A 9809-nucleotide genomic window follows, 5' to 3' on the forward strand; every position below is an offset into this window, starting at 1 on the left:
GTCATTTGTCTGCGGAAACCTGGTTCAATGGTGATGCTGTGAGAAGCCCTAGAAGGAGCAGAGTTTTTTCCTCACCCCCGAGCCTTGTTCCTACTGGGCCTGTAGTCAGGATGCCCCTCACACGGCCCCAAACACAGGTGCAGCTCAGCTCCTTTCGAGGGAAGCCAGGGGCACCGGGCTGAGAGCATCCCCCTAGGATCCCCGTCCGCCTGGACCCCAGAAGGTGAGCCTGCTTGGACACAGGGTCACTGCAGGTGCAGTTGGTTAAGATGGGGTCATGGTGGCCCCTAATCCAATGACTGGTGTCCTTATAAGGAGCAGGAAATTTGGACACACACACACACACACCCACACACACCCCAGGCAGGAGCAGCCATGTGCCGGTCTGGAGGGCTGGCTCAGCATGGCAGGGGTACCAAGGGCCACCAGAGCCCCAGGAGCTGGGAGAGGCCAGAAGGACCCTCCCACAGAGCCTCTGGAGGGAGCGTGGCCCGGGACACCTGCCTCCAGACCTGGGACTGGACAGATTCCTGTCGCTGGATCCCCTGGGGGCAGTGCTGGGTCAGGCGGCTGGAGAGCAGCGCTAGGAGTCAGTGACCAGTGGCCGCGCTGCACTCGGTCTGAGAAGGTGGGCAGCCCTGGGGCCGGAGGAAGGCCGGGGCGGTGGCCGCACCCGGCAGCGGTGGCAGGTGGCGCTTCTGGAGCCCTCGCAGGACGGTGCACGCCCCCAGGCTCTCGGCAGGGCGAGCAGCCCCGCTGCCCCGCAAAGAAAGTGAGGCTCAAAGGAATGAGCCCCTTCTTCCCAAAGCTGGGAGGAGACAGACGCTGACAGCACCCTGCCAAGTGGTCTGACTCCAGAGCTGCTGCACGCACTGGGCCCAGGTGTCGCCACGAAGGGCTGTGAGAGTCCCTCCCCTCCCCTCCTCCTCCTCTCCCCCTCCCCCCTTCACAAATAAATTCCCGTATAACTGAATTCCTAAACAATTGTTGACAGTAACAAATAGAAATTCCAGAGGTGATAAGTAAAATGTCGTCCTCTAAGGACTGCTTTCCATCTGGGGAGGGGGGCGCGCCGGACCCCCCTGGAACAGCTGGGTCTCCTTGCTCCCCCTCTGAAGATAAATGCGCAGAGCTGGTGTGCCCAGCCTCCACGCGTTTATGGAGAGGAGGCTACACGCCTGAGACTTGCAGGGTGACCGCCAGCCCAACGGGCCCAGGACAGTCCCAGTTAAGTCTGGAAAGTCCAGAGTCCTGAGAAACCCTTTCGTGCCTGGCAGCCAGGATAGGTGGTCACCCCAGCTGGTAGCCTGGGCCCAGGAGGGAATGAGGGACAAGACCCGGGCCCCCCAGGGCTGAAACGGGCAGGAACTCCGCTGGGGGCACGCACCCTCCCCCTCGCGCTCCCAGAAGGGCCCTTCGGCTGAGAAACCAGGCCTCCCCTGTGACAAAATATTCACATTCACGCCCCAGATCCGCTCGCCTTTCCCAGTATCCTCACTGCGGGGGACGGCTCTCCACCCGCCGTTTAGTTCCGTTTCCCAGCTTGCCGTCCTGGGTCCTCGGCCGCAGACTCGAGCCGCATTGGAGCTGCACACGCCAGACACGCATCCCGACGCCGGCGTCTCATCTCGGACACGGAGCCGACTCCCCAGGCCCGTGCCCTGGGGCGGCCCGTCTGTCCCGTCCGCAGGCGCTGGGCGGGGGACCGCACGCCGTGTGCTTGGGAGGCCAGGCCTCCCTCCCCCACCCTCTCCGGCTCTTGGAGAACTTTGCCCGCCTCCCCACCTGGAAAGTCAACAGACTAAGCGACCCAGGGCCTCGCCATGGTTCCTCGGCCCCGGGGGCTGGCCCTCCTCTGCCTTCTGCTTGGCCTGCGGGGGTCCCTGGAGGCAGGTACGCGAGGGAGGTTTCCCCATTCACCCAGCGGAAGGGCAGCCCACCCCCAAAGCCGGCCCATGTGCTGGGCGCTCCCGTTTGCTGGCAGCTCTGCTCTGCTCTGCTTTCCTTCCGAAAGGCAAACGGTGCCCAGGGCCTCGCCCAGCATTTGGAGGAAGGGCTTCGCGGAATTATTTTCCAGATTTTGGGGAGCCGTGGCGTTCCCCGGCCACAGTGGGCGCCCCCCGTCTGCCGCCAACACCCCCCCACCCCCGGCACAGGATCTGGGGCTCAGAGGTGCCTCTCTCACTCCGCTCTCCCGGCCTCTCGGTGGGGGGCTGGCACGAGGGACGGTGTGGGGACGCTGGACCGTGATGATCTGCCACCACGCCTGTGACCCCTGCACCCCGTCCTCGCACACGCTGGGAGGCCGGAGCCGGTAACACGGGGACAGCTCGGTGAGCTGTCATCGTGACTCTCCAGCACCGAGGGGCGGCCGACGTGGGAACCAGGCACCGACGCTGTCCCGCAAAGTCCGGTTCACGTTGTCCCTCAGATCCCACGGCCAGACTCTGGGGTCCGAGTGGCGGAGCTGGTGCCGCCCATGGTCCTTCCTGCTTGTCTTCTTTCTTCACTTAATATCGCACCTTCTTAAGCATCATGGGCACCATCATTTAGTGTTTCACATTATTTGTCTCCAGCTTTCCTGATGGCTGGGTCTCTGTGCAGGTCTCAGAGCATTTCCTTGGGATAAATTCCTAGAAGTGAAGGGACCAGGTCAAGGGTGTGAATGTGTTATGACGACTTACTGAGCACATTACCTTCCTCCTGCACATAAAGCTTGTGCAGTTGCCCGCTGGCGGCGGCGAGAACGTGCTGCGATTGCAAACTCAGCCAGGCCTGTGGACAGGAGCCCTCCGACCCCCATTACCTAGCGGAAGGGACGGAGGGAACACTCCTGGGGAGGGCGGGGTGGGGGGACGGGAGGGTGTGCCGCCCCCGCCCCCGGGCGTCCAGCGTCTCACGGCCCGCCCTCCAGTCTTTGTCTCCCAGGAGCAAGCCCACAGCGTCCTGCACAGGCCCCGGCGCGCCAACTGGTTGCTGGAGGAACTGAGGCCGGGTTCCCTGGAGCGCGAGTGCAGGGAGGAGCTCTGCTCCTTCGAGGAGGCCCGGGAGATCTTCCAGAGCCAGGAGAGGACGGTGAGCTCGCCTGGGGCCAGCGGGCGTGCGGCGGCCACCCCGTGGTTGTGAGGCCTGCTTTGATTCTCACGACGACCCTGCGAGTTTTACTTCATTGGCCAAGATTCCTCGGGACCCCCGTTTACTGACGGGGCCTCTGCGGTCGGCAGAGCGCCCGCGCGCCCCTTCCCACCTTCTCCCGCTCGGCGGGTGACTGGACAGTCGATGCAGCATCCGAAGAGGAACTGGGGGCTCAGGGAGCGGGGGTGTCTTGTCCGCGTTCACAGCTCGGACGTGGCAGAGCTAAAGCCTGGGGATCCTGGCGTGGGAGAGGAAATCTGGGACCTCTGGTGGCTTTAGCAATGGCGGGTGGATATTAGGAAAAAACTCGCTTCCCCTGGATGCACCCGCCTCGTCTCCAGAGGAAAAAGTCTGGCTTTCAGAGCCCATCACGAGGGCCAGGTCAGAAGCCCCCCAGCCCGCCCCAGCCCCCCAGCTCCTTCCGCGGGGACCATAAGCATTGCCTCTCGTGCACGCCTGTATCACGCACCTTCCTCTTTGCTCCCTCAGAATCAGTTCTGGATCTCTTACAACGGTGAGTATGCGCGCGGCAGCCCGGACCTGCCCGCCAGCCCCCGGCTCGGCACCCTAGCACTGACTTGCTCGCAGACGGGGACCAGTGCGCCTCCACGCCCTGCCAGAACGGGGGCTCCTGCGAGGACCAGCTGCAGACCTACCTCTGCTTCTGCCTGGACGGCTTCGAGGGCCGGAACTGTGAGGCCGGTGAGGAGGCCTGGGGCCCCCGGGGGCGCCGCCGAGCACGGCCTGGGGGGAGGGCGGCCTCGGCAATCTGGAAGGGCCGCAACCTGAGAGTCTCGGATCTGGGGTTCTCAGGTGCTAATTCTTCCACTTTGGATGCCCTGTCCCCTTCTGGGCTCCCGGCACCGGGAAATTCTGACGCACCTGGAGGGGCCCGGGGCATCACTGCCTCTCCGCCAGCTCCACACATCCCCGTGGCGAGGTGGTCGGGGAAGCTCGGCCTTCCCTACTTGCTGTTACAAGGGTGGGCCCAGTATTACAGTATCACACAGCTCAGGGCTCCCCAGACCACCCTCAGCGTCAGTCATCGGCTAGAAGGTCAGCATGCTCTGGAGGCCGACACAGGCACGGTTACAGTTATCACACGGAAAGGATATGGCTTCAGACAGCCGAGGGGCCAGGTGTGAGCTCCCAGCGGCTTCTTCCCGGGAGCCCTGTGGATGGTGTTTTGTTCTCCGAGACCATGTGGGACAGAACTTACAGAGACTCACCCGCCAGGGACGCGCCCACAAGCCCCGGTGTCCTGAGGTCCCCCTGGGGCTCAGGCACAAGGATGTGGCTGAGCCCCGTGTCCAGCCCCTCCCGGGGTCGCGCTGATGCCAGGTGGCCCCAGGCCCCCAGGAAAACAACACGCTTATCAGGCAGATCAAATTAAAGTGGACGACTTCATCAGAGGGGGGCAGCCACTTCCTGGGATCCCTCCCCACCTGCGAACGTTCTGATGCCGCCTAGCTCGTCTCAAAGGACCACGGTCAGACAGGGAGGGGGATGGCCAGGGAGGAGGGTCCCCGCCGGTCACCTGGGGCTTGGGTGCTCAGCGGTCCTGGTGTGAATTCACCTCCAGGACAGGCCTTCCCACTGCTGGCCCTGGACTTGCAGGGTGAGCCAACCACGTGTCCACAACAAAGTTCCCTTTCCCGAGGCAGGCTGAGCCAGCGGCCAGCCCGGGCGGCTCCCCGGGCCCCAGGCCCGGCTGCAGACCAGGCTCCTGGCTCTGGCTGCTCGCGGGCGGGCCTGCGATTGAGTCGGGCTCGTCCACCGTCCCCAGGGGCCTCTGCTTTCCCCCGCCTGGGAGGGGTGACGCTGTGGAGGCCCCAGCATGCCGGCCCCGCATCCCCACGGGCGAAGCTGCTCAGATGTGGGGCCCTGCCCCAAACTCCAGTCTTGCCCTTCTGGGTCAGTCTGCAGAGTGGGCTGGTGCCAGGCTGTCCCTGGACCCGGAAGCTGGGTGCCACCTTCGTGCAGAACACGGCCCCTGGCCCAGGGAGGGGTGGCCCCCAGGCCTGCTTGCCCTGACCGGGCCCCCGGCAGCCACGCCCTCTGCCCTCAGACAAGAAGAGCCAGCTGACCTGCCCGAATGACAACGGGGGCTGTGAGCAGTACTGCAGGAATGACGCGGGGGCTGGGCGCACCTGCTGGTGCCACGAGGGGTACGCGCTCCAGGCGGACGGGCTCTCCTGCAAGCCCACAGGTAACAGGTCCCCGGGGGCCAGGCAGGGCTGGGTGGCTTCATGTCCCATGAGCAGTCACTGTTCTGACACACGTCCCCCCGTTGGCTACAAGATGGGGTGGGCGGAAGCACAGCATCACTGAGCATCTACCAGGCACTCGGCAGACGGGAAGCTGGGGTGGAGGCGGCCGCCCCCGCCCCCAGAGCAGGGAGGGGCCACGGTGGGCAGGGCGCAGCCCCGGAGCGGGGCGGGGCTGCAGAAGGCGGCGCCGGCTGCCCACCCCACCCCCCACGCCGGGCTCAGCACCACGCCCAGTGTCTGTACGGACCGCAGCACCATTCTGGATTCCAAGACTCTTCAACGGCAAGCACTTTTGGGAAAATGGAAAACGTCTCCAAACCAGCCTAAAGGCGATGGGGCTGCAGCTCCCAAAGCTGACCCCACCCCCAGCCCTGCGTCTCTCCAGAGGTGGATGATGTACCCAGCCTTGTCTAGGAAGCCCGAAATTCAGCTGCCGCCTCTAAAGGCTTTCTTTTCTGGCCTGGGGCTTTCTTGGAGGAGGCCGGGTCAGAAGGGCAGCCCGATTGTCCGAGACGCCGGTCGCCTCACACAGCTCATCCTTTACACCTTAGCGACTTCAAGCTGCACATCTTCCCCCCTGGAAAATGAGCAGGACCCCGTCTCCAGGACCCTGGGCCATCTGCTTGCCCGGCAGCTCCCGCAAGGGCCTGCGGCAGCCCCGGGCAGCACCAGAGGCGCAGCCGCCCGTCCCCAGGGCCCCTGGCCTTTCTCACCAGCACCCCACACATCCCCACGTCTTGCTGGATTTGTTTTACACAGTTGAATATCCGTGCGGAAAACTGCCTGTTCTGGAAAAAAGAAACGACAGCAACCCCCAAGGCCGAATCGTGGGTGGTCACGTCTGCCCCAAAGGGGAGTGTCCCTGGCAGGTAAGGCTCCAGGAGCGTTGGGTCAAACTTGGGTGACGATCCCGGGCATGCACAGCGGAGTCCAGCCCCGGCGTGCCCACTGTCCGGCCAGCGTCCACCAGTTTTCCACTCCCTTAGCCGGATGGAAGCGGCCTGTAAAGCAGCCCCCATCCGGGGTGCACGGGAAAGGGGAGCCCCCAAGACAGCCACGACGGGAACGCGAGCTTCCAGCATCTGCTGTGCCCTTGTCAGGCCATGCTGAAGCTGAATGGGGCGCTGCTGTGCGGGGGCTCCCTGCTCGACACCGTCTGGGTGGTCTCCGCAGCCCACTGTTTCGACAGACTCGGAAGCCGGAGCAACCTGACAGTGGTGCTGGGTAGGTTACGTGGCGCCTCCTTCTGCCGGGGGCGGTCCTTCAATGATAACCTCGGGGCTTCCACGACCCGTGACCTGCCCCACAAAGAGAGGTGGCAGCGTCTGGGCCGGCCCCATACCCACAGCGTCACTGTGGCCACCGCCCTCAGCCTCTGCCACCCAGATGCGGCCCTGGGGTGACGCTGCTCCGGCCAAGGTCCCCGAGGGGGTGCCCCACCCAAGGCTGCGCTGCCCGGTGGGTTTAGGGGACGACGAGGACCCCAGGAGGGCCAGGCCCCGTCTGGAGAAACCAGGGGACCCGGGGCACCCTCTCCTCACACAGCCACGGCGGCCTGCCCGACCCCCTCGCCCGCCTCCAGCACCTCGGGGCCAGATCCGCCCCAACTCGCGCCCACGCTGACCCCCCAGCAGCCCCAGGAGGCTGCTCGCCCACCGGGGGTGGGGGACGCGGGGCCCCTCCTGCCCGAAAGGAGACCCTGGCCCAGGAGGCGAGGCGGGGAGTGAGTGGACGGTCCTCCCCGGCCCCCCGCAGGCGAGCACGACCTCAGCCAGGACGAGGGTGACGAGCAGGAACGGCAGGTGGCTCAGGTCATCATCCCCGACAAGTACGTCCGGGGCAAGACGGACCACGACCTGGCCCTGCTCCGCCTGGCGCAGCCCGTGGCCCTCGGCGACCTCGTGGTGCCCCTCTGCCTGCCCGAGCGGGCCTTCGCGGAGCGGACGCTGGCCTTCGTGCGCTTCTCGGCCGTCAGCGGCTGGGGCCAGCTCCTGGAGCGCGGCGCCACGGCGCTCCGGCTCATGGCCGTGCGCGTGCCCCGGCTCCTGAGCCAGGACTGCCAGCAGCAGTCGCGCCGGAGGCCCGGCGGCCCCGTCGTCACCGACAACATGTTCTGCGCCGGCTACGCGGACGGCAGCAAGGACGCCTGCAAGGGCGACAGCGGGGGCCCGCACGCCACCCGCTTCCAGGGCACCTGGTACCTGACGGGCATCGTCAGCTGGGGCGAGGGCTGCGCGGCCGCCGGCCACTTCGGCGTCTACACCCGGGTCTCCCAGTACACGGCCTGGCTCCGCCGTCTCATGGGCTCCCCGCCGCCCTCAGGGGGCCTCGTCCGGGCCCCGCTGCTGCCCTAGCGCCCGCCCCGCAAATAAAGCTGCCGTGCGAGCCCGGTCTTCCCGCGCAGAGGCTGGAAATTCTCCTGTGGTTCTTGGGGTGGGGGAGGGGGAAGCGGAAACAGAGACGGAGAGACAGAGACAGAGAGACACAGAGAGGGAGACCGACAGACAGAGAGAGACTGAGGGATGGAGAGACAGAGAGAAACCTGAGGGAGATCCTGAGGAGCCGGAGAGAAAAAGAGCCTGAGCGTCAAAGAGGCAGACGGAGAGGGGAAGGGGACAGAAGGTGACACACTGGGCAGAGCACGCGGGGACTGGGCGCGCCGGGCCGGCAGCAGAGGCGTGAGTGTCCACCCGCGGAGACGTGTCCACCCGCGGAGACGGGTCCACCCGCGGAGACGTGTCCACCCGCGGTGACGGGTCCACCCGCGGTGACGGGTCCACCCGCGGAGACGGGTCCACCCGCGGAGACGTGTCCACCCGCGGTGACGGGTCCACCCGCGGTGACGGGTCCACCCGCGGAGACGGATCCACCCGCGGTGACGGATCCACCCGCAGTGACAGTGCTGCTTCCCTACACGTTCGTCTCTCACTCAAGCGTTTCATCTTCATCACAGATAAACTGTTAGCATCCGCCACTCACTGTCCTGAATATCCTTCGAGATCTTTTCTTTTTTTTTTATAAATTTATTTATTTATTTTTGGCTGCGTCGGGTCTTCGTTGCTGCGCACGGGCTTCCTCTAGTTGCGGCGAGCGGGGGCTACTCTTCGTTGCGGTGCGCGGGCTTCTCATTGCGTGGCTTCTCTTGTTGTAGAGCACGGGCTCTAGGCGCATAAGCTTCAGTAGTTGCGGCACGCTGGCTCAGTAGTTGTGGCTCACGGGCTCTAGAGTGCAGGCTGAGTAGTTGTGGCGCACGGGCTTAGCTGCTCCGCGGCATGTGGGGGACCGGGGCTCGAACCCGTGTCCCCTGCACTGGCAGGTGGATTCCTAACCACTGCACCACCAGGGAAGCCCCCCGATCTTTTTTCTAAGTGTGCGAACTTTACCGTAACACGCGGCCTCATGCTCTGCACACCTGCTCCCCCACTGACAACAAGCAGCCGAGCCTCCTCCCAGCCCCTGGTAGCTGCCTGCCCTCCCTCAATCGTCCAGAGGCGTCTCACGGAGACGCTCGTGTTTATCTCTGAGCAGGTCTCCTTCACAATCGCCGACTTCGCTGAAGTGAACCTTGCACGAGGACGTTTCCAATCGCAACAGCTCTCGTGGATTTGGAGGCTATAGCCCCCAACCCTGAGGACTGGGTGTCTCTTTCTTGCAGCCGAGGCCCCAGCAGATGACCCCTGCTTGGGGACCAGCAGGGATGTCCCATAAATGCAGGTTCCCAGGCCCTGCCCAGATCAGTGGGATGGGGGTGAGGCCCCTTGACCCACCTTCTTACCGAGCCCCTCAGGTGATGGGCACACAGGCCTCAGGCTGGGAAGACTGAGGAACCAGGGACCAGGCAGGGAAGCGCCTGACCCCACCTGAACCCAGCCAGGCGGGCAAGGCCACCCCGGCAGGTGCCCACCTCCCTCAGGACTCGCCCATCCCGGCCTGGGACGCCGTGCTTAAAGTGCCAGACGCGCTCGGGAGGACAGTCCAGCCTGTTGAGTAACCAGGGTTCCGCAAGCCTGGCCACGTGTTTGGGAATAAAGGTTCCCCGGGGCCTGCCACTCCACTATGCATCACCCACAGCCCCTTAAAACCGCAGGGCTGAGTTGCTGGAACAGAGGCGGCCTGGCCGAAGAGACCGTCTGACCCGCACACCTCACGTGCTCACCATCTGAGCCTTTACAGAAACACTCTGCTGCCCCACCAGGTGGTAGTTTCTAGGGTTCTCGCCGGGCACACGTTGAGAGCTCCGACCTTGGGCCAGACCTCCTGGGGGGGCTCTGGCTCTGGCCCCCTCAGAGGCACCACCAACCCTCTCCGCCCCTCGTTTCGTCTACAAGATGGGGCCCGCTGCCATGCTTGTCGTGAGGACGAAACCGGCGCAGGTAAAATGAGGCGCTGGGAGGACAGGCCACC

The 9809-nt window shown here is 65.0% G+C and overlaps 1 protein-coding gene across 1 annotated transcript; it reads left to right on the top strand.

Moving 5' to 3' along the window:
* The first annotated feature begins 1819 nt into the window (after positions 1–1819).
* F7 (coagulation factor VII) lies at positions 1820–7769 on the top strand. Its single transcript, XM_024117465.1, has 8 exons — positions 1820–1893; positions 2915–3075; positions 3625–3649; positions 3724–3837; positions 5204–5344; positions 6165–6274; positions 6506–6629; positions 7161–7769. Exons 1-8 carry the CDS (start codon positions 1824–1826, stop codon positions 7757–7759), a joined length of 1344 nt encoding a protein of 447 aa, XP_023973233.1. The 5' UTR covers positions 1820–1823; the 3' UTR covers positions 7760–7769.
* Positions 7770–9809: the final 2040 nt, after the last annotated feature.

The sequence above is a fragment of the Physeter macrocephalus genome, chromosome 13 (assembly GCF_002837175.3).
Source record: "Physeter macrocephalus isolate SW-GA chromosome 13, ASM283717v5, whole genome shotgun sequence".
Lineage (NCBI taxonomy): Eukaryota > Metazoa > Chordata > Mammalia > Artiodactyla > Physeteridae > Physeter > Physeter macrocephalus.

What these genes read in the sequence shown, in the direction of transcription:
- F7 (XM_024117465.1), top strand. Translation starts at nt 1,824, where the DNA reads ATGGTTCCTCGGCCCCGGGGGCTGGCCCTCCTCTGCCTTCTGCTTGGC. An exon ending in TCCAGAGCCAGGAGAGGACG is followed by an intron (nt 3,076 to 3,624) that starts GTGAGCTCGCCT and finishes TTGCTCCCTCAG; the next exon opens with AATCAGTTCTGGATCTCTTA. An exon ending in CAACCTGACAGTGGTGCTGG is followed by an intron (nt 6,630 to 7,160) that starts GTAGGTTACGTG and finishes GGCCCCCCGCAG; the next exon opens with GCGAGCACGACCTCAGCCAG.